Source organism: Triturus cristatus, chromosome 11 (assembly GCF_964204655.1).
Source record: "Triturus cristatus chromosome 11, aTriCri1.1, whole genome shotgun sequence".
In the NCBI taxonomy this organism is placed as follows: Eukaryota; Metazoa; Chordata; class Amphibia; order Caudata; family Salamandridae; genus Triturus; species Triturus cristatus.
This window is the reverse complement of record NC_140594.1, coordinates 825,006,873-825,031,726: the sequence shown is the minus strand read 5'-3', so window position 1 is coordinate 825,031,726 and position 24,854 is coordinate 825,006,873. Positions and strand designations below refer to the sequence as shown.

The 24,854-nt window shown below is 43.1% G+C and overlaps 1 protein-coding gene across 2 annotated transcripts in view; it reads left to right on the top strand.

Annotated features, from left to right (window-relative positions):
- The window catches only part of PLEKHA2 (pleckstrin homology domain containing A2), a 571,168-nt gene that overhangs the window by 404,364 nt on the left and 141,950 nt on the right, over nucleotides 1–24,854 (top strand). For both annotated transcript variants that reach the window (XM_085634579.1, XM_085634580.1), the window contains 3 exons: nucleotides 7,817–7,865; nucleotides 11,010–11,107; nucleotides 20,885–21,010. In XM_085634579.1, coding sequence (XP_085490705.1) covers nucleotides 7,817–7,865; nucleotides 11,010–11,107; nucleotides 20,885–21,010 — 273 coding nt within the window. The remainder of the gene's footprint in view (nucleotides 1–7,816; nucleotides 7,866–11,009; nucleotides 11,108–20,884; nucleotides 21,011–24,854) is intronic.

The following is a 24,854-nucleotide window of genomic DNA, read 5'->3' as shown; positions in this document are numbered from 1 at the left end:
CCATTACAGAGAGATCACACTTAGTTTCTCTTCTATGGTTCGCAGTTCATGATTCAGATCAGAAAAACTTTATTCGATTGTAAGCAAAAACAATCATAAAAGTGTACATAAATAAAATACAGCAATACATGAAAGTCATAAAAACTTGGGTTAAGAAGAGCATGATGCCCAAAGGTATTCAATAAAATACATTATAAGATCATCCTTTTTCTAATAAAAAACACTTTTTTCAAATAAGAAGTGACTGTTGCAACACAAAGGTGGTTATCCAAACATTGGATCTCATGCAGTGCACGGCGACATTGACGATGTCCAATCATCTTTAGGAAGGGCAATAATATAGTTCGCCTATCATGGATATAATAACGACAAAATAATACAACATGCATGGTGCTTTGAGGAGAGGTTTCATCACAGGGGCATGGGGACAAATCATGAGACCAGTCGTTGATTGTGGGAAAGCTGACCAATCTGTGAAAGATATTAAATCTAAAACGACAGAGTAAGAATCGGTCAAAGTTATTTGGTACATAAGTCAAATAGGGTTGAATATTAAAAGTAGTTAAAACTAATTCATGTTGAAGGACGGTTGGTTTTAAAACATCCACAGCACATCTTAAGGATTCTAGGTGTGTCAGGCATTCTTTTTTAAGATCCTTTCTGGAAATAGCTGAGGTAGTAAGCGGATTTAAAAAATACTCTAATTTACCCATATCAGATAGAAAATTACGTACATATCTGAGCCATGGTATCCTCATGTATCCATCTAACTTAATAACATCTGACAAAATATCTCTATTAAGCTTAGGTTCTTCTTTTGACCATACCCTGTGCCATAACAGTACGGGTTCTAGCTTAATAAGGTCGGATATAAAAGAGAGACCCAGTTCAGTGTGGCAATTATAACTAGAGGAACTATTGGGAACCGCGAGGATAAATTTCAAAAAGGTATTCTCAACAACCTGGAGCGGAATCGGGTCCACTATCCCCCATATTCCGCTACCATACATAGCGCCAGATAAACATTTAGCTTTATAAATTTTAATTAGCTCTGCGGGGGGTCGAGTACCTAGTTTCCCCGAGAAGGACCTAAGAGCAGCTGTCGAATGAATCATCGCCTGTTTTTTTACAGCCAATGCCTTGCCCCAAGAATCCTTCTGCGTAAATAAGATACCAAGGTAGGAAAATTGTTGAGTAAAGACCAACCGTTGTCCTTCAATAAAAATAGGCTTCTTTGATTTTACATTTCTGCCACAGTGCATGATAAATGTTTTTGCTATGTTTACTTTTAGGCCCAATTCTGACATGAAGAGGGCAAAACTAGCAACCACGCGCTGTAGTCCCAATTGAGTGCGGGACATCAATACAGCGTCATCCGCATACATTAATAACGGGATTGGACGGCCAGCAACATAGGGGGGATCAAATTTTGTATTGCACAGGACTTTCTCCAAACCATTTATATACAAATTAAAAAGGAAAGGGGCCAGGACACAACCTTGTCTGACCCCACTCCTGATTGGGATTTTACCGGTGCATTCCCCGTTTTGGCCGTAACGTACAGATGCAGAAGCCTCACTATAAAAACATTTAAGAAAATAAATAATGTTATCTTCAACCCCCAAGTTGTTCCAATAATATCCACAGTTTGGAATGAATCACACAATCAAAGGCGGCTGAAAGATCGACAAAGGCTACAAACAGATTCTCCCTCCTGGCTCTGGTATATTTCCCCGTTAACATCAGAAAATGTAAGCCTTGTTCCACAGTTCCTAATCCAGTACGGAAACCGTATTGTAGGTCAGAGAGGATAAAATTGTCATCAGCCCATCGAAGTAGTCGGTCCAGAATTATTCGTCCCGCTATTTTTGTAAATGAATCTAAAAGAGAAATAGGTCTATAACAGGCCGGTTTATGACGATCCCCTTTTTTGTAGATAGGAACAATTATGGACTCCACCCAAGTGGATAAAAAGCTAGATGCACAGCAAGCATTTAGCACCTGAACCAGTAGGGGTGCCCACAATGACATAACTGCCTTAAATACGTCTATGGGCACACCGTCTGGGCCGGGGGCCTTCCCCCCCTTACTTGCTTGGATCGCTTTTTCAACCTCGGGGAGAGAAAACTGCATGTCTCTCAAAGATGGATAATCAGAGGGGTTACAGGAGGTGGAATACGTACCGTCCCCCTCGTATACTTTTGAAAAGTGATCAATCCACTCAACCTCAGAGATTGCGACTTCTAATAATAACTGAATAGGGGGTTTCTGATGATCTTCCAAAAGCTTGCACTATCATTGCATAGCGAGGCCTGGTGCAAAGCTTCCCATGTATCCTTTCTTATCTCCTTTTTCCTATCTTTAATAGCGAGTTTATACTGCAGCCTCAGATTGCGGACATCTTCTGAACACCTGGGTTGTTTGTGAAGTGCCTTCTTTAAGAGGGAGTACGCTTTGGTGCATCTGGAATTGACAGAAAAGAAGCCAATATATTATCTGGGGGAGCATCCTCTGTTAGGCATGTAATAAAATCAGAGGCGCAGTTGGTAAGCACCTTTTTTAGCGTATGAGATTGGTCCACCTTATCCCATTTAAGCGTAAAGCCGTTGGTAGAACCAATGGCAAGGTTTTCCCATAATATATCTATATCAGAGGCAAATTTTGGAGCAGACCACTTTGGGATGAAAATCGAAAAACAAAGAGGAAAGTGGTCGCTTAATGCAATATCGGACACCTCAAAGGTAGCAATCGCACGAGCATGCCTATTAGTAATAAGTGCAAAATCTATCGTGGAAGTACAGCCTCGCCCATTAAAAGTTGGTGGAAGGGGAAATGGTGTTGAACACACCTCGTTTATGAAGGCCAAGTCAAATTGACCAATAAATTCATTCAATTGATCACCCAGGCTTGAATGATTGAAATGGGACAAGCTCAAACCATCATCCTCACTACCTAAGCCACATCTATTATCTGCCGTCATGTTACATAAAGTACAATTGAAATCTCCCACAAGCAGTATAATCAAATTAAAACCAAAGATTTTTTCCTGAGAGAGAAGTACATTGGCCAGCTTTTTACAGACAGTATTGACTTCCCTGGCGGGGATATTATTGTATAAATTGAGCAATACAATCGGAGAGGATAAATCCAAAACTATTATTAAAGCCTGGAAATAACAATCTATATCTGGTTCCATAATCTTTAAAGTATGTAGCTTATTGGAGATATAGGTCGTCAAACCCCCCTTGGCCCTGCCATGCTGGGTACCCACCGCTGGGGTGTGAAATGTTTTGAACCCATTTAGGTGTACCGGGTCCTTGCTCCATGTTTCTTGCAAGCAAATAATATCTTGCAATTTAATGAAGTCTTGCCAAAGTGGGTTACCAATTTTAGATTTAACACCAGCAATGTTCCAAGAACAAATGCTGCAAGGAAGGGATCCTCGGGGGGGACAAACAGGCCGAGTCATGGTGGAATCTGGCGAGGAAAGTATAAGTCCATTCTCAATTCCCTCCCCAGGTCCTACATCCAAATCTACCGACCCACCTATATTATGCTCAGAGTCTAATGAGTTACATGGTGCCCCCAAATTTCCCTTATTATCATCCATAGGGTCACGGCTGTCTTCTGCCACAATAGTTAGAATGTTTTGGCAATAATGGGGTTGCTGTCAATCATTACAATCTAGGCCACTTAAAATATCAAAGTGATTAAATGCTGATATATTGTATCTTTCCCCTTGGGGGTACCCCAGGTTATACAAATGAGGGCCATGACCCCTCAGTCTTTCCCGTTGTAAAGGGGCATAGAAAAAGTCAAGGGGGACGATATTGACATAATCAGCCACTAAGTGACCGGTGTAACATTTTTCAAGTATATGGTTGACCAGCAAAGGGGACCGGAAAGATATAATCACACAGTCTCCTCTCAGGGATTTGGCTGACGGACCTAGCCAGCGAACTCTTCTTATCATTTTAAAATTTGAGAAGAGAGCTGTATTCGACCCAAATTTAGTAGATAAATAGTGAAGGGCCTTGTTCCTCAATGTTGACCAATGTTCAAAGGCATTTGGAGGAAGGGATGGAACATTTACTAGTACCACAGTATAGGGACAGGCCTCAGGAGGAAGGTTCAACGTAGGTAAGCTAGCTGTAGAAGATGTCTCATTAATGTCTGTAACAGGTCTTACAATAGTGGGGTCTACGTTGTGAGCTGGAATTGGGGGTCCAACGATGTTTATACCATCTGAAGTAGTGTCACTTATACCAGTGGCCTCCTTCTGTGTAGAACCATCAAACCTCTTTGATATTGTCGCTGGATTGCCATGGACGGTTAGAGAGGATGTTTGGGGTGCCACAGTCGGTAAAATAGAAGGTGCGTCAACCACTGGGGTATTTGAAGTTCCCGCTACATGAATTTCCATGTCATTGACCCTAGATTCAATGTTTGTCAATTTTGTCATGAGCGGTGCAATTAGAGTAGTTAACATGCCCTCCATTTTCCCCCAAAAGTTCTCCCCTAATATCAGATTATTCTTACAGCTATTGGAAGGGGCAGCTAAAGTATTGTTGTTACCCGTTTTTCTTTTTCCTTGTACCACCTTAGTTTCGCCAACAACTTTGCAGGATTTAGTAGGTCGCTTCTTTGTAACATTAATTGTTTGCGGCCCTTCCTTGTTACAATAATTTTGCTTGCTCTTCGCCTTCTGGCCTCTAGTTGTCATTTGTGGCACGTCATCACTAATACTAAGCACTGAACTAGTAGTGGAAATTGGACCTAAGGGTGAATCTAGTCCCATCTGTACTATAGGGTTCTCGTGCAAAGGTGGGGACGTAGGCGGATCTATTGAGGAAAATATGGCCGGAGACAAGGAAAGCCTAGGTTGGGTAGACAAAAGGTCACCAGCAGTCTGCTGCTGAGGTGTTACACTATCCCTTAATTCTTGTCGTGGTCTTGTTACTGGGAGACCAATAAATGATGGTACTATTAAGGAATCCTGGGACAAAGTAGTATAAATAGATGCATTATTGACAGACAGGGGCGGAGGCAGGCCTGCGGGAAGTGACAGGCGCCTTTCGGTGCTCTCAATGGCGGATGCAACTACCCCAATTGTCTTTTGAAGCATAAGGTCAATAGCTGTCAAAGTTGGTAAAGAATTATTATTTTGCCTTATATCCGGTTGGACAAGTAGGGCCTTGCGTTTCCCCATGATGACTATCTTTCCAATGCAACAATGACCAACTCAATGCAAACCGACCTTATACGGTGAGTGTATGTAAAGCCATCAAAGTACACATAACCAATACAACAGTCAAAGTCCAGAGGGAATATTAAAAATGAAAGTGTGGGTTAACTGAACCAAGAGATGTGGCCCGGTCCGGCCTCCTACGGCCCCGGACGGCCACAGACGGTCCCGCCCTTGTCCCGGGCTTCTCCCGGCGCCGCCAGCGCGCGGTCCCGCGATGCGGGGGGCGGAGTTGTTTTTAAGGCGCCTTCGGGCGCGAAATGCCGCTTCCGGGATCACAGGCAGAGGGCAAAGGAGCCTGGGGGATGTAGTCTAGGTGTACCAGTCTCGGTACTAGCGCCACACACACCACCAGCGCGGCGAGAGGAGAAGAGTCACACAGCCGCCTGCCCTCGCAAACAGCCAGCAGGTAGGGACAGCGCCTCCAACGAGAGTCTACTAGTGTTTCAGGAAACCCGCTCTGCCGAGGGCGGAGTTGTTTTTAAGGCGCCTTCGGGCGCGAAATGCCGCTTCCGGGATCACAGGCAGAGGGCAAAGGAGCCTGGGGGATGTAGTCTAGGTGTACCCGTCTCGGTACTAGCGCCACACACACCACCAGCGCGGCGAGATGAGAAGAGTCACACAGCCGCCTGCCCTCGCAAACAGCCAGCAGGTAGGGACAGCGCCTCCAACGAGAGTCTGCTAGTGTTTCAGTTCATGATTCATTTGAGCTCTTAGCGCACACATATTATTGTTGTGGGCACTGAGGCAAAAGTAAAAGAGTAAACAAAAAAAAATCAGAGCATTACTACTTGGGTATGGCGTGCACGCTCTTAGAGTCATCCATGGGACATTCCCATCCCAGCAGCCATCTTATTAAATATTTCAGTGTATTTTGTGATACCCGGATCATATATCTTCCACCCACACTATTGACAAGGTGAGACTTTAGCACCATCCGCCATTTTTTATCAGGTTGATCAGTTCAACGACTTGACAGTATGGCCAATGGCCTGACCTTCTATTCCTCTAATCTTGCAGAATCCTACAGACATTGAAATCTTACCATTCAAACACCTGGTAATCTAGGCAAGTGAAAACTTAAACATTGCAAACAAGATCGAATTACTGAATACTCAATAATCATCTAACCTTTCTGACAGATTTCTAAAAAATGCTGGGAAACATTTTTGATTCCATTAGAGGAGGACTTGGCTGTTGACGTCCTGCATGTTAACCCTTATTAGTCAGATTAACATCATACAGATGTTATTCTTGCCCAAATCAATGTTTCCTTCACCAGTGTCCCTGTTTTAACTCAAATATCATTTACAGTAAGTTTCAGAACACAGTAAAGTCTTTTTGTGGCACTTAAAAGGCTATTGGTTATGTTTAAGGAAATTGTGGAGATCCCTAAAAATGGGAACTCAGTTTAAGTAAAACACCAGGCTAGCTCATCGTGGAAACGGCAAGGAAATTCATGTGAAAGTAATTTCAGGTATTTTTCAAATTTACAAAGCCACGACAAATGCAATTTCCTTCAGTCACCTTTTCCATGACTTCATAGAATACAAGTTGTATTTATAAAAAACAGCAGATCAGGTAAAATACTATTGTCTTTTTGTCTTCTATATGGAACACGTGATAAGTGTTGGGTGTGCACTACATCTCAATATTTTCACTTCTTTGGGATCCACCTGACACAGAAAATATATTTATTGTCACTCTGTGTTTTGACCTCCCACCCCCACTGTCTAATTTCCAAGCACCATATATCCTGGTGTATTTTAAAAATTCATTTATTTGTAAATTGGTGTATTCAAGACCTGATCTGGCCTTGGATAGCCAGGAATTGGAGATGTTTCGTTGCACAAATACAAGCTTTGGTATTCTTTAATTAATCTCTAGAGACAGCAGGTAGTTTATTCAATGGATTTGAAGGGCCTTATAGAAAAGCTGATTAGGGCTTTCCTGTCCAGTTAGCAACTCTTATTTTAGTATTGACATTATAGCAATGATAGCAGCAGGGAATATTTACTCCTTGTTCTAATCCTTGAGGTGTATAGTTAGAAATGTATTTTATTTTCCACTGTCTCTCTTTTCCCCTTGTTTGCTCACATTATAATATTTTCATTGAGATTTGACAATTGGATGGGAAGTTGGGTTCACAAACCCATTGAACAGTGAATCTAAGAGATTTGTAATACTCTGGGGCTATTGTGGTGTTGTTTCTGTCTGTAGATGTGGTTGTTTGATAATACCCCTGTATGGCAAGTTATGTATGTGTGTGTGTGTGTGTGCGTGTGTGTGTGTGTGTGTGTGTGTAAGCTCTGAAATCTGTATTAGTCACCCACATAAGTACCTTCCCACTACTTTAGGACTAGGACCTTGTGATTTTTCTCAAAAGAATAACAGGTATCAAAAAAACTTATTTCGTGCAGATCACAGAACCACATTTCCTCAGTGAAAGCCCCTTTTTGGGATGGGAGGAGCATATTAGGATCTACAGAAATGTATATTCAATGACAATTTCCAATTTTTGTTAACTTTTTTTCAGCATTATTTCTTAATTTGTGATTTTTTTTTCCTTAGGTTGGTGTTGCTACTGCAAAACAGAAACCAAAAGCGCAGTTTTGCTTTGGTAAGTAAACCGTACTGAGAATCATGTCACATGGCACATGTCTGTTTATAAATGTTCATGTGATGCACCAGTCAAATCCCTTTGTGTGACTAATGGGCTTACCTATGCGTATCATAGGTTTAATTAAAGAAACATGGCATTGTATCTATTCTGTGTACTAATATTGCTGTTTAGAACTTTAAAGCGTGAGGGGTCTATTGACAAACGGAAATCTTTATGCGGATATCTCTGCACACAGAGATTTACACCTACATCCAGGTGGAGATCTCCACGTATGATGGTATTCACCAATTCTGTGCAGAAATTTCCACCTAGGTTTAGGCTTATGAGTCTACACCATATCAAAAAAGTGGATGGAGTCTCCTACTCCTGAAATTATGACTGTAAAGTTACTAAAAAAGTTTTTTACACCTGTTTGTGTAGTTCTGTACCACAGGGGCAGAGAACTTCTAATGGAAGGGTATATGGAAACACCACACATCGGCCCCAAATCTCATACAACTCGCTTACATTACCCATGAACAAAAAAAAAAAGGAACAAACACCCTTACCTAACTCCTCTCTCCCCATGACTACCTTACTAAAAGGAAGCAACATAGACCTCTAGACTCTAAGGGGCATATTTACAAGAACTGACGCATCTGCATTGATGTGTCAGATTTCTTGCGCCTGCCACAAATGCCCTAACAACACCATGGATACGCTGTATTTACAATACAGTGCTCCATGGTGCAAGGATTCATGGATGCGTCAGAAATTCTAACGCATCTTTTGCCGCTAAAGTGATGCATTGCTGGAGTTGGTCATAAGACTGATTTAGCTGCAGCGATCCATCAGAACACAGAGGCGAGTCCTATGTTAAAAGCCCTGCGTCAATCCTTATGCCTGGTTTGAGAAGGCACAAAGATTTCAATGCAGTCAAGGCGTAGAGTAACGCAGTGAAAGTTGTAAATTTCACTGCTTCAGTTCTACGTGGCTTTCAATGTAGGAACGTCTACCCTGCATACATTATACCTGGTGCATGTATAATGTGACTTATAATAACAGGATTAGGGAGTGCAGAGGGAAAGCCCTACATGGGCACTGGAGGTGGATACATCCTCCACATGGAATTAGTTATCAAACATAAGGATCCACCCCTGGAGGAAGAGAGTGAAAAGAAACAGATAACCTGGGTTCAGAACACTAAGGTAGTGATGTGTGCGTATCCCACTATGGTTGGACACACACTGTGTTGTTTAATTACCCCTCACACACCAAGAATGGCCCATGGTGTCATGCTTCATCATTGGGGTCTTCCCGCCCCGCTGCGGGACGGGACGTGCTACGACCTGCGACTACGCGGGAGCACTGATGATAAAGTGCTATGTGTAATGCAAAGGGAGGGTCTGAGGTAAATGTTAGTATGTGTGTTAAAAAGGACCTGGCCTCTTAAGACAAAAAAACTTTAATATTTTAAGGGAGGCTGGTACTAGTAAAAAAAGTGGTGCGGAGATTTCCTACGTAATGTGTGGTTGCTCCTAATATGTCAACATGTTTCGCATCGAAAGTGGGATACGCACACATCACTACCTTAGTGTTTTGAACCCTGGTTATCTGTTTCTTTTCACTCTCTTCCTCCAGGGGTGGATCCTTATGTTTGATAGCATGTATAATGTAACACAGGCCTCTACAAACTGACGCATTGAGTCCAATGCGTCACTTTGCAAATATGGAACAGTGTGCAGCACTGATTGTGCAGCCGCTGCGTAAAACAAAATGACATTGCGGCAGGGCTAACTCCTTGTAAATAGGCCCCTTAGATTCATCCTACTCCACTTACAATAAAGAGAAACTACACTGAGGAGGAGACAGACCTTGTTGTTACCATTATTTATCATCAGGACAGGGAGCCGCATAGTTTGCCTCCATAGAACCTCAGTGGGCTGCATAAGCTGCAATGAATTTCAGGTGTTGATGACTGTGAATAAGCATTGCCTGCTGAACCCCATTCATCCTTGCAGTGTCATGTGTGTCAAGTGTATGTGAAGCCTGGGTGCTACATATGTATTGCATTACTTCAAAATTATTGTTTTTTATTATTTTTGTTTTTGATAAAATTACATTTCAAATAAAATATTTTAATTAGATTTTATTTTTTGAAATAACTAACCCTCCACACACTCTTGTAGTAACAGGTGTGTTGATGTGTTTGGAGCTTTTAACTCGTAACTTTACTACACTAAGTACCTTCGTGAATCGGGTCCTGAGTCTCCACATTGAAAAGGCAGGCGGAATTCAAACGCCAACATTTTTTAGCACATTAGAAGAGCATTACTAACAAAATAGTTGAAAACGTGGATAGAATGGGGCAGGATGGGTTCCAACCACTTTAAGATTATAGATTGCAAAAATGCAAGACAAATGTTTCTTGGCGGGTGTCCTCTTTGGGTGTAAAGGTTGAACTTTAAATAGTAAATAAACAATAAGAAAGATATATTTTTAAAGGATTAAACGTTTATGAATTATTTATGTTAAGTGATTACATAGAACAACGAGATAAGAAAATATTCAAGAAATATTTTCTGTCGTCCCATTTACAGACAGAGTGGAAACCGAAGCAGCTCTTTTATTTCCTAAAATGCTCCCTACCGTGTCAGTTGTGTCTGACAGTGCACTGGGCATCAGAAAGTCATTGGTCACGTGTCTCTGATGGCATTTATTGAGTCTCGGTGGGTGGCTTCCGTACCCCAGTGGCATCGCCACCTACCGTCTTGCGACGCCCTCACAGATCATGTCAATGAGGCTGCCACAGCAATTAGTGGCACTATCATCTTCGCTGCACACGATTGGCGTCTCTAGTTGGATTACAGTGGTGCTGTGCTTCAAGCGCCCTCTTGTGGCAGTGACATGCAACTCGCTGATAGACAGCTGTGTGAACCACTCTATTCTAGTGATCAAAAAAACAGGGAGCGACATTGTCCATGTGGGTCACGTTTACCCCTTTCTTATGAATGGAAAAAGAAAATAATATTGGAAGGATAGAATAAGTAACGAAGCAAGGAAAGGATGCAAGAGAGAAAGAATGAATATTTACCCCACTGTGTAGTTTCACATTTATTATGATGCTGAAAACTGTGTACTATTCCATTGTTTTTGTTCCAGTTATCAATGCTTTATCCCAGAGGTACTTCCTGCAAGCCAGTGACCAGAAGGATCTCCAGGACTGGGTGGAAGCGCTGAACAGAGCCAGCAGAATTACGGTACATGCTATGTCCAGTCCAATCTTGTGTTCCCAATGAGACTTGATTCATTGTATGTAATACCCATTCTACACAGGAAGCATTGTTTTTTGTCCCTAGAACTTCAAATGTATACACATAAAATGTTACGCTCTTGCTGTTTATCACGTCATTCTTCATTGAATGGAGTGTTGTGAATTAAGTAATGGGTGAATGTGATAATGAGTCAATGGTTGGATGGATCCGTGAGTGTATTGATGAATGAATCAGTAACTGACAAAGTGAATGGATGAATATAGGTGAATGAGTAAAAAATGAATCAATGGCAGTGATTGCCTTGATGGACGCCCAGGAAAACTGGTGAAATCATGAATGAATTAATGAATAAAAGCACGGATGGATGTAGACAGGTTGCACCAACAGTGACGGCCGGTGCAAGTATGAGCGCTTGGGGGTGGGGAGGGGAATTAACAGATAACAACGAGCGAAAATAAAAGAAAAAAAAGAAAACCACTTACCTTGCGCTCGTGTCCTTGCCGAGTCGGCGATGCGACAAGCGCAAAATACGTTTTTTTTTTTTTACAAATTGTATTTTCCCTCATCATTGTCTGTCAGCTCCCCCGCCTCACGGCTCTGACCTGCACTGGCCATCACTGTGCACCTGTCTTACAGGATGTGTCATCAGGCAGTCTCAGCAGTGTTGCAAAAATGTCAAAAATGACTGCTAATAAGTCAGTGCAATTTTTCCAACATGGCTCGGTGCCATTTTACATGAAAGCCCACAATGTATATAGGATTTTCAGCATTATGTCTGTGCAAAAATAAGAGTAATTCAGTAATGCTCGACATATGTCAAGCATAGCCATTCCACATGTTCAGATTTGTCCCATCACTCAGTAATCATTAAGGCATTTGCAGCATCACTTATTAATTGCATCTGCATGTTATTCCATAATCCTTAGTTAATCTTTAAATGTGCCTCATCGCCCAGTATCCACAGTGCTCATTCAGATTTGCACCGTCACTTATCTTATCCTTGTTCGGACTTGCACTCAAGGATCTTGAGAGTCAGGCCAGATTTGCACCATTAGTTATAAGATGTAGATGCATGGGAACATGTGCACTAGCACTCATTAAATCCTAGAGCACATTCAGATTTGCACCGTCATTCGTTATTCAGTCCACATTGGAGTTTTCACAATCACTTACAAGCTCATGATTCTGACATCAAAGCCCTCCGACAGGTCATACTGATACTGCAAGGCTATCACAGCACTGCTGTCCCTCAGGTTACTCAGTTCTTTCACACTTAGACAGCTGGGGCCCCATTATGTACAGAGCACACTTTCCCTGTTTGCACCCGACACACGCTAAAACAGGTGCACCGGGTGCAAACATGGAAAGTGCGTCCTATTAAATAGAATGTGCTGACCCCAGGGCTGCTGTGAAGCCGTGCTGCCTTGGGGGGGCAGCACATTCCGCTGAAAAACAAAATGGCTTCGAAGCAGCCGCTCCATGTTTCACTGTGCAGGCGGCAAACCGCCTGCACTTTTAAGGGCGATTAGAGATCCCCCTGCAGGTGGAAGTAGTGAGTGATTGCAACCACCTGTAAGGGTATGTCTGAAGGGTCCATAGGACCCCCCCTTTTCCCCCTCCAAAGGGCTGCTATCTGACAGCTTCTTTGCCTCTGCGCTCACATCTATAATGCAGTGTGGGCGCAGAGGCACAGGGACTCGCTCATTTGCATGTGGCCACGCCCCCATGCAAATGACCCTCTTGAGAATGCGCTGACATTGTATGTGTGCCAGCGCTTTTTTTATTACAGAAGGGGCTGCACAAGCGTCTGCAGCCCTTTCTACAATGCCAAAGTGCCCCGGGGATGCACGCAGTGGGTGCAAACGCCCGTTGCATCCCCGGGGTACTTTGTGTAATACGGCTCCTGACAACAAAACTATGACTCGTGTAAGCCGGATCCTACAGGTTAATCTTCAGTACATGCAGTAGTTTCACTTTCTCTCAGTAAACTGTTCTATTCGTAAAAATATCAACAAATTGCCACATTTGCTAAACTTACCAAAAGTTATTTTTGTATGTGAAGCCATACTCTTTATACAGATGCCACTACACTTCTCTTCACCCTTCCCCAAAGGGGACTTAGTTATCTTCTCCTTCATCCTTTTTGCTCCTTATACTGCAGGAGCATAGTGATGCAGTACCAGAAATTGTTACTAGACATTACTCGGAATTGAGAAGGAAGGCTGTGGTACCTCGGGTAATTTCTAGAAGTCCTTCCTAAATCATCCGAGAAAGTGCAGTACCTCAGGTCATTACTAGAGGTCCCTCTAAGATGAGCAAAAGAGTGTAGTACCGTAATGAATTACCAGATTCTCTATGCACTTTGAAGCCACACTAACCCACAGCTTGAAAAACAAGAGCATGCTTCCTTTTGTATCTCCAACTTTTAAAGGCAGCCCTGTGCCAAGAAACCAATCTTGCAAGGAAAATTGCTTGCTGGTTTTATACTCTGTGCACAATGCCTTTGTAAAATCATTTAACAAACAAGCATTTGCAATGCAATAGGTCTTGCATTTGCGAGAGTTTAAGGTATTGACATTGTAATTGACAATGCCTTTTATTTATCTGTTTTGATAATTAACACATAAATAAAAGGCATTGTCATTTACATTGACAATAGCTCAAACTCTTGTAAATGCGAGACCTATTTCATTTCAAAGAAATGGCCGCCATTGTCCCGAGCTGCTTGGAAAGTGAAAGCGCGCATGGTGCACTGAATGTTGCAGGTAAGCATGTCTTGCCTGCAGTAGGAGAAACTCATTAAAGAAAATGGCACTTACAGACTAAATAAGAGGTACCGTGTAACAACAGAAGTAAAAGAGACAGTCCTCATGGGAGGTTACATATGAAGACAAGGCGGTACTAAGGAGGGACTAACAAGCCTATTAGCGACTCAGAAGCCAAAGTTTACGAAGGACAATGAAACAAGCCAATGAAAAATATGGGCGGAGAGTGGGCGCGGCTTCAAGTCCATACTCGAATACAACATGCCTTGCAGAGCAGCGCATGCACTGCCCAGGTTCGACCTAAAAAAATCAGGCATAAGTCTACAACATCCTGGAATGACTGGGATTAGAAACGTCAAGGTGCAGCTGGAGCAGTTATGCCATGGAACTTGGAATCAGTGGTTCTACAGATGATGCGTTCAGGACTTCATATTGTGCTTCATGTCAATTTCATAAGCATGCACTCTTATGCCCATACTATAGGCACCTTCATGAAAGAGTGTAGCTATGCACTATGAAAATAAATGTCTGCAACAACCCTGGTACAGTCCTAGCAGTCAGAGTTTAGGTATACTATATACTTTCCGAAGGATCGCGTTTCTAATTAAAATACACATCAGGGAACCCTGATAGTGAACAGAGAGGACAATCACAAATTCTTATGGTTACTTTTTTATTGGGATGGAGAAAAAAATCATAGCAATTGTTAAGCTAAATAATGAGTGTAGAGCGCTACTTCTTTTGCCATGTGTGGTTGTAGTTTATAGATTAACACTATTCGGACGGCTGTTTGGTGTGCGTATTAAGGCAATTTAGCTTGACTTAATACACACATTACCACACATTCAACATAATGATAGCCCAGGGATCCCCCAGATATGAGGGCTTCCAAAGCACAGGCATTTGCAATCACATAGATTGTGTGCTTAATTTGTAAAAATATAAGAGCCAGGGCCCAATGTATTTCGAAGGTGTCCACTGCAGGTAGCACCGCACACAGCTCATGCCTCTGCTACCAAATGTCAGTACCAGCATTACTTTTCTAACCACAGCAATCATAGAAGGGTGACAATTTGGATTATTCCAGGTCAGCTCAATCGTTACGGATCGCCTGGGAGTGCTTGTACTAGCACATTTTCAATTATAATGATATGTTTATTGACTTGATAATGTACTCAACTGTAAAAAGGGCAGATGGTGCCACCATGTGGCAGATTCTGGTCAATAAGCCCAGATATTTAGAAATACATGCCGGCTAACACCGGCACAAATTAAACACTGGTTTTGAAACATTTTTATTTTAACATACCCATTAGTAAAAATATAAACTAAGAAGAGTCACACCCACAATCCACCAGGTCCAGTCCTCCAAGCCTGGTCAGGCCGGTAAATTCCCTGCACTCCTTATCCATCAACAGCTTTACTGGGTGCCATGTCTTCTTAAACACATCTGTATCTTTATTTTGTGATGGTTGTAACGTACAGCGGCCATGGTTTCCCCAGTCGCTGCCATTCTTAAGGCCAGCGTTGAGTTGAAGTTTGTTTCTCTATTCTGGCTATTGGCATTCTAACAATCAAAAACAGCTTATCTGAGAATTTTTAACACGCTTTTCCCTTTCACTCATGGCTGGAGGCACCACCCTGCACACAACCGGACTTTTCAATTCCACATCCTAATTGCAAAGGTGACCCTTTCTCTGTGCCTACCCAATTCTAACCTTTTTTGTCCGCTTTCCCTTCCTGAGTCTTTCCTTCCACTTCTTTCCACCGTCTTGACGGTTGTATGCCCGTTATACGCTGCGGAAGGTCAACCTTGACAAATATACCGTTTTAAAGGAATATGCCATACAATATCAGCTCTATCCAGGATCTACTATAAAAAAAACACAGAAAGAGCACCTTAAGTCTACCCACCCTGAGAAGAGAGAATAATCTCATAGCGTAACGGAATACTGAAGAGCCCTGAAGAAGTCCTTTAATAGGACGAAACACGTTGGCTACTTGTGAAGAAAAAGCATAAAGAATAAAGAAGCGAGTGAATAATCTCACTTGGTGGAATTGATTTTTTTACTTTTAAATGTGTGCGGCTCAAACCAATCTTGCAAAGTTTTGATGTGAAATTCATTTTCACATATTGAGAAACCATGGGGTCTTGTTTCTCTTGATCTTCGCACCATATGTAAATAATCTCCAGAGACAAAAATAAGTGTGGTTATATATCCAAGACCTCGTTTGTAAAACTTTGAATTATGAAGTTGAGGAAAATAGTTGAAGCTGCGCATTGCAACTCCATCCGGCATCCCAGGGTTAGACATAATCTCCTACAACTCAATAGTAAAACAGCCAAATGTTTGGGGGCCATGAAGTTAGATTGTCAGCAAAGAGAGAAAGACATCTTATTACTAGATTTTTGTGTTACCCATGAAATAACTGGACCCCTGGGTCTACATGGGCGGATTGAAGGGGTGGTTATCAAGAAACCAGTTTCTGGTTGAAAGCGCGGTTGTAGAAACACAGGCCTATCCCGGGAATCGGCTCTTGGCAGAGACATACGAGCTTTAAAGAGCCATCTTTTGGCCACAGTAGACTGTGCAAGCAAATCAGATATCAAGAAATTGGCTTCCAAGGAGGAGATCAAAAACACCAAGAGGACCGCAGAATTGTGATCCACTGAAGGATAGACATCGAGCCTTTGGGAAGGCCTGAGACAGTAGGTCACAGAATAAGTGGGAGAGTAAGATATAAGCACCCTCATGTTTTCTGCAGCTCCAAAAATGCTAACCTACCTTGGTGATGTGAAAAAAACTATTTTGCCATTATTATTAGGCCACTATGCTTGAAATGCAAGCAGTCACCCTGGGTAATATTGAACTTCCCTGCCATAGTTGTACTCTCGACCAGAGTGATTAGTTAGCCACATTTCTGTGGCTATCGAAATGTCAAACCTCTCATCCATGAAAAGTTCCCAAATGTTAACATTGTTCTTGCAGAAGAAATGCACTTTAAAGAAGGCACATTTAATGGTTAGAGTGGAGGTGGGGAAATCATGGGAAGTAGATTCAAGGGAGAAGTGTTTAAAACTAGAATTAGCACTGCAAGTGCTAACAATCAATTTAGTGTTGGGTGTTAAGCTGTTGGTCGATAGCAGAAGATTCTTAGCAGAAGTTTCTTAGCACCTTCTCTTGCGATTTTGTAGCAAACATTCCAGACTGTGTTGGCGGTGTCCAGGAGGAGATTCAGATTTTCCTGCCTTGCACCTGATAAGACAGGTTCAGATGGGCTTACCTTAGGTATGCATTCTGTAGGCCAGTAGCGCGCAAGCTGTGCATGTATACTGCATGGTCATACTGGCAAAGCCTTATGAAGCCCCTGCCCTCATCTCATAGGTGAGAGGGCAGAGCCTGAGCTCCAGTAGTTGATTGAAGTGACCCACATTGCCCCACACTGAGCTAGTTCACACCTGTTTAACAGTTTGCCTGTGAAGGCTACCTGTCTATATTGAAAAAACAGATGTCAGTCTGGCAAAAGAGACAGCTAAAACAGAGCCCAACATTGGTGCAGGCACAGTGTTCTTATTTATTATCTTGCATTAAGTAGTAGAAAATGAAGTGTGTAGATCTCAGGGGTTGTATGGTTGATAAAGTCACTTAAAGGTAATAATAATAAATCAATACTTAGCTATATATCATGATTTTAATACAGTTCTAAACAATATTCAGCAGTTCATATTTCTGTAGGTCGATATTTATGACCTCATTATTTTGACACACAACTCCTTTAGTTGAATCTGAAGTTCTTTTCCCTGTGCATAAATTCCTTGAGGGTCCAGTATCTGGCTTTTTTTGGTGTGGTGCCATTTATAACAGCTATCATCAGCTGTAGTAAATGCTCATCAGAACTTCACCACCGTCCTCAGAGGTAGGTTTGCCGTCTTGGAGAGATCACTTGTACATCACAGGACCAATAATTTTTGACAATGATGTTATGCTTTGTGCTCTAAGAAGTCTATTAGGGGTTTTCAGACCTCTTGAAAACCCATTTGTTATGGTCATGGCTATCTGTGTTGTCTTTCTTCAATTTATACATGTATTGTCAGCAAAGCTATTGTAGTATTATATAAACAAATAATCAAAATAAAAACAAAAATGACAGCTGTGTGTAAAACACAATAACAAAGCCATTCTCAGTATAAGAGAAGGGGAGAAAATGCATTGCTTGTGCAGGAGAACGGAAACTAATAGTTTACAATGCAACACCAGGCTTCTTCCTGTGACCCCCCCCCCCCAAGTTGGTCACAAAACAATGCCCAGCATCACTCTTGTTACGTATATCATGTATAGGGTACAGTAGCAGGCAAGTTGCATGAACAGTTTAAGTCATGGTATGGTGAAACGGCAGTGCTAACCAGGTATTATTGATATTCTAATTAGGAGGCCAAAACAGGAAAACATATAGGATTGTTTTGTGGGAAAGGGCTTCATACCTACAACAAAGGGTGGTCAGCATTACATGACTGGTAGGCTAGATTTGCAGCTAATTGTTTTGTGTGTGTGTGTGTGTGTGTAGATAGATAGATAGATAGATAGATAGATAGATAGATAGATAGATAGATAGATAGATAGATAGATAGATAGATAGATACATAGATATGTTTTACAATTCCCTTACTTTACTAGGTTTGTATTATAGTATTCCACATACCTTCTGTGGTCTCTCCCTCTCTCTCTCTCTGCCCCCCTCCCTTTTTCCACCCATTGGAATTATCCTACAGTTGAGCCAGAGGCTGCCTTGGAATGTTGACAAGAGCAGCCTGACTGGCAGAGTTGGTTGGTCGCTCTGCTGTGAGCTTGGCTTGGAGCGCGACGTGTTAGAGGTTCCTGAGTGGAGGCCGTAATAAAGTGTTGCTTATTCTTCACCTACCTGTTCCAAGTGTCTTTATAACACTGGCGACAAGTGGATTTTCACTCACACTGGATAGTCATTAAAATGGTGCACCAAATAAGAACCGAATCCTTAATCAACTGTCTGCGAGACACTTTCGTCACTGAAAGCATTCCGGCCACCCTGGTCACGGACAACGGTGTCCAATTCACCTTGTCAGCCATGTCTAACTTCCTAACCAGTCTAGCCATAACCCACCTGAAAACGGCTCTGTACTGTCCTCAAGCTAACGGCTTAGTCGAAAGAGTAAACAGCAGGTAAAAGAAAACATACAGCCAGCTTGTGTCAACCACCTACCTGTTGAACGTTCTATTCAAAATATGCTCTGGGTATATCACACTACCCCCAACCTGGTCACAGACATATCACCATTCTCATCACTCAGAAGAAGAAAACCCAGTACTAAATTCTTCCCCAACTGGATCGCGGGAGGAGAGGTAACAGCACACTCTTATGACAATGCCAAACCCAAAATAGCTTCCCATCAAGCCAACTACAAAGACCGGTATGATCAAAAGCATGGAACAAAAAACTGGGAATGGTCTGTAGCAGTGAAAAAGCCCACACTCACAGGGGATCACGAATCTAAGTTCTATAAACCCGAAATAATAGTGAAGATCAAAAACAACACTGTGGTCCTTGAGAATGGGCAAATCTGGAGCATGGATCAGTTGGCTAAATGCCCGAACCCAGAGGACACCACTCATGAAAACTCCCTGACATCTGGGGGCCCTGGAGACCCTGCCAGGAGCTGTATCAGAAGACCTACTGTTTCAAACAAATGGCATAAAGACTTTATTATGCAATAATGTTGACACTTCTCTCTTACATTGCTTTATGGGGGAAGATGTGTTATAATTCCCTGACTCTACTAGGTTTGCATTATAGTATTTCCTCGCACCCCTTGTGGTCTCTCCCTCGTCCTCTCTCTGCCCCCGTCCTCTTTCCACCCTTTGGAATGTTCCTACAGTTGAGCCAGAGGCTGTCTTGGAATGTTGACAAGAGCAGCCTGACTGGCAGAGTTGGTTGGTCGCTCTGCTGTGAGCGTGACGTGTTAGAGGTTCCTAAGTGGAGGCCGAAATAAAGAGTTACTGAAACTTCACCTACCTGTTCCAGGCGTCTTTATATCATACGAGAAGCTGGCCATCCTTGAAGGGTATACTCTTTAAGACAAGTAAGTGTGGCATCTTGGGTCATGCTCTCCATCGATTTATCTTGTTTTATTGAGGAGGAGTGAACCTGTAAGATGGGGAATTCAGACCTTTCAAAGTTTTCCACCAGGTCTAATGGTGCCCTCGAAAGGAAGTCAGCTGTGGTGTTGAGGTCGCCCGCGACATATTCCAGTTTAAAAACAAAGCTTTCCAGGCCTAATACCCATCTAGCTACTCTGGGTGTACTGTTAGCTGAACCCTTAGAACTGAACATGTAGATGAGGGGCTTGTGATTGGTGCGAACTGTGATCTTTATCCCCCACAGGTAGAACTTGAAATGTTAAATCGCCCAAAGCAGACCAGGGCTTCCCTCTCTATGACAGAGTAGTTTCTCTCTGAGTTGTTAAGGGTGTGATCCCTCTCTCTCTCTCTCTGCCCCCTCCCTTTTCCCACCCATTAGAATGTTCCCACAGTTGAGCCAGAGGCTGCCTTGGAATGTTGACAAGAGCAGCCTGACTGGAAGGGTTCGTTGGTCGCTTGGCTTGGAGCGCGACGTGTTAGAGGTTCCTGAGTGGAGGCCGTAATAAAGTGTTGCTTATTCTTCATCTACCTGTTCCAGGCGTCTTTATAACAATATGCAACTTTCAGTATTCTTGGTCTGCATCACAGTGGGAAAGTACTCAGCCCACTCATGACGTAAACTCTTTTTACTTTACTTTTTATAGATAAGATTCAGATTTTGTTGTCTTTCTTAGGTTGTTACTTCAAACATGTCAATACATTTTTTTTGTAAAGGATACTATACAAATCCAGTTCATTACCTCTAATTTACATACTAACAACATATGTGTCAAAACAGAAAGGACTTACATTTTGAGTTCTCATGTTGTTTCTTTGTTTTTCAGGTACCAAAAGGGGGAAGTTTGCCATTGCCCGAAGTAACTTGCGATGTAACTCAAGAAAAAAAACAACAAATAGCTTACAAGACAGAGATAATTGGAGGAGTTGTGGTCCAAACTCCCATCAATCTGGTATGACAAACGTGTATAAAAGGATAAAATAGGTAGTTTGAGTACACATTGGCTGTTGTGTTGGAACATTGTGTGATGCGAGGCTTATTCTGCGGCATAACGTATTATCAGACTTGCTTCTATTTATCATAAATGGTGATGCATAGAAACACATTCAGTCTGATTTCTAGTTTTGTCAGTAGAATTTCCATGGTGCATGTTGCCAGATTTGCATCATCTCTTAAGTCAAATGTTAAATATCCACCATGGTCTTCTGCCACGCGGGCAAGGTTTCTCATCTAAAGTTGTTATATTGGCCAAGGAAGGAGCCACTTTGTGGGGTATCATTTTATTCGAAAAACCACAGTGTCTAGCAATGCTGCCAGAAAATAAATAAAAGTACTGAAAATATCGGCCAAAGTGGGGTTACATAGTCAGTTCACGTGCAGTCGTCTGCCTGTCATGCTGAGGGTATATTTACGCAAGTTAGAGACATTATACTTACACCGTTCTGAAAGTCTGCCAGTTTTTCATTGATTTCTCTCATGGGGTTAACTCCACCAGTCATGGAAGTGGACCACTCACTCGAAAACTGGGATGCTGCTTGGGCAACAGGTCCGACATGTTAACTCTGGTCTTTGATAGACCAGACAGCTGGAGGTGTCTGTCTCAATATGATGTCCAGTACTGGTGATGCACTAAAGAAGGACGTTATACCATTGGAAATGTGGTCTGAGAGTCTTGCCTCTTTTTTGAGGAATTTTCTTTTACAACTGTCTTTTAACAAGACTGGTGCTCTGTATGATCAATAGACTTTGCTGCATTGCAAGTGTAGATGAATAAGTTGGTTAATTATCCTTAAACACAATGACTATTATACAGTACGTCATACCTTAATAATAACCGTAATTAAATCATAAACCAAAATCAACATGTAAATCAACACATGATGTTTGTGCTAATGGTTTCAATCAAGGAATTCTATGTGGATTAACGCTCACTCTAATCGCCCCATTCGAGCCTACTGTCCTTGGTCTTCCTCATTCCATTGTGTACAATCATCCTGAAACTGAAGATTTATGGATATCATCATCTATGGGTATTATCAACGGAACACTAAAATGCATAGGAGCGGCTCCACCACTAAGGCAGAGGAGCAGTGAAAAAAGGGAAAAATAAAATGATTAAAACAAAGTTATTATCCTTTATTTTTCGATGCTGCAGGGCTGGGAGCTCAGGAAGGAATAGTTTGTGCACACTAAGGGGGTCATTAGGATGGTGGATGGACTGGAGTCCATCCGCCACCCTGGTGTAAACCGGGACTGTCCGCCATGCATGCAGCTGTCCCGCACACCCGATCAGGATCCTGGCTTTTAGCATTGCAACGGTCATTGCGTCCGCCACGGTCCAATTGCAATTCCCTCCGCCATCGTAATGTGGCGGAGGATAAATCACGGTACGATTGCGGAAGGACCGCCACCGCATAGCTGGAGTTGACGGGCCTTCCCAATTGTAATCGGGCCCTAAGTGCGCATGACTGCTTGGCCGGTTGTCTTGTGCCGGCCAAACAGTCATGCACACTTTGCATGTTCCCCACCAGGCAGTAATGCACAGCCTGGTGTGGAACATGCACATGCTCCCTGCCCTGTTTGAGTGCTGACCCACAGTGCTCAGACCAATCACAACGCTGCATTGCAATGTTGTTATTGGGTTGGGTAGCCTGTTTGCTTCCATCTTCTTCTGGACTGGAGTGAGGAAGAGAAGAGAAGCGGAGACGGCAGAAAAAGTAAGTGTTTTTAAAAAATATATATTTTCAACCCCCCGTCCCCTCCGCCACCCCCGGTCCCTATCAGCCGCCACTGAAAACACATGTATCATGATAACCCTTCGTGAAGGAGAGTCAGAGTGCTTGAATCCTCTAACTTGTGAATACCTAAGAGTCCTGGTGCTGACAGAACTTTCCACCTGCCTCAGGAGAATACTGGTTTTCCACGCTACCGCTGGGAAGGTACAAACGACGGTACTGCGAGGACCAGCAGCCCTGCAATTACCATCAGCTGTGTTCTCTTCCCGCCACGCCCAGACGCTACAAAACAACTCACGGCCCCCGCTTCGCGGGAGCCGTTCGTGAAGGAGAGTCAGAGTGCTTGAATCCTCTAACTTGTGAATACCTAAGAGTCCTGGTGCTGACAGAACTTTCCACCTGCCTCAGGAGAATACTGGTTTTCCACGCTACCGCTGGGAAGGTACAAACGACGGGACTGCGAGGACCAGCAGCCCTGCAATTACCATCAGCTGTGTTCTCTTCCCGCCACGCCCAGACGCTACAAACCAACTCACGGCCCCCGCTTCGCGGGACGCGCGCGGGCGCGTGCCGGGCGAAGCCCGGGCCAAGGGCGGGCCCGTCTGAGCCCGTCCGAGACCGACAGAGGCCAGGCCTACTCATTAACATCTGTGGGGTAAGGTCGGTGTGGTGTGGATTAGTTTGCAGGAGGGATCGTGACTAACAACTGACTCCAGAGTCCAAACTCTTAAGGTTGAATAATGAATAAGCCTGGAAACAGAGAAGGGACATCCTCGTTGCCAACCGGAGGAGCCCTAATGGGAACACTTGATAATTTCCTTGTGCGTGTCCAATCGGTTTTAGCAAAGGACATAGAACTAACTGAAAAAAGGCTGTCATTGGACATTTTATGTGATAAGAGGTCTTCTTTGGGAACTATCGTCAATTCTAGATCTCCACCGTGCCACAACTCCGCCATGCAGGCAACTACAGGCCTGGCATCTTCTTCCTTGAGGGAGGAGTGTAACAACGATGTTGTATCACTCACCTCCCCTTTATCTGATACCTTGGGTGAAATGGCAGAACGGTCGCCAGTAGGTACTATTGCTTTACAACCTAAGCCTTTAACAACTATTAGGACCCGCTCTGCTAGTAACATCAAGGGGGGTCCTGCCAAACAGCATACAGGCTTAACTTGGAAAAAAAAACGTAGAGGTGGCCAGCAGACCGTGGTGGATAAAAATGCGAATTCTGGTCCCGTGAGTGGTCCAGGAAAAGATGTCGTCTTATGCCCCCAAACTATTACAAGCGAAGGAAGGGCAAATTTGTCATTATCCGAGGGAGATGACCTCGCGAAACAGGGGGACAAAGCGTTTTGGAAAAAATTGGATACTATCCTGAAAAACGCATGTGCTCCTATTTATGATAGGCTGGGGTCCATTGAAAGTAGACTTGTGTGCATGGAACTTTCATTGGCCACGGCACAGCAACGGGGTGGTGGAAGGGGACTGAACCCACAATTGGAATGTACCAATGAGCAAATCCAATGTAGCAAGACTAAATCTACTACGAATGACCAAGTCAATGCTGCTGCAAAAACTAATTCTTTGGGTTCTCAAGAGCAATATGGTACAGGGAAGAACGATAACCAGCAGAGTGGGAAAAATCATCCAGCCTGCGGCGGTCCCAATAGAATCATGCCTGTTGCAGCAAGAAATGTTGAGCAGCCCGCACAGGCACAACCTCTGGGACAGGCCCTTCCGGATCTGATTGATATACATCTTCCCCCAGAGGCTGCCCCATATGTGGTTGTTTTAACTGGGGTCCCACCTCTGGCAACTGGCACTAGGGAAACGTACTGGGCCTTAAAAAACAAATGTACATTCTGGCTCAATACTAAACGGCCTTTGCCGGCCAACATGCGAGCTGAAATATTGCATGTAAGGAGGGTAAACTGGGTGGGCAGAAAACCTAAGACAATCAAGGGGGATTGTGTCATCGTTAACTTTAGGGATAGATGTTGTGTTGATCATATTTGTGGATGGTCCCAGGATGTTGATTTTCCATCTCCAATCAGTTCTG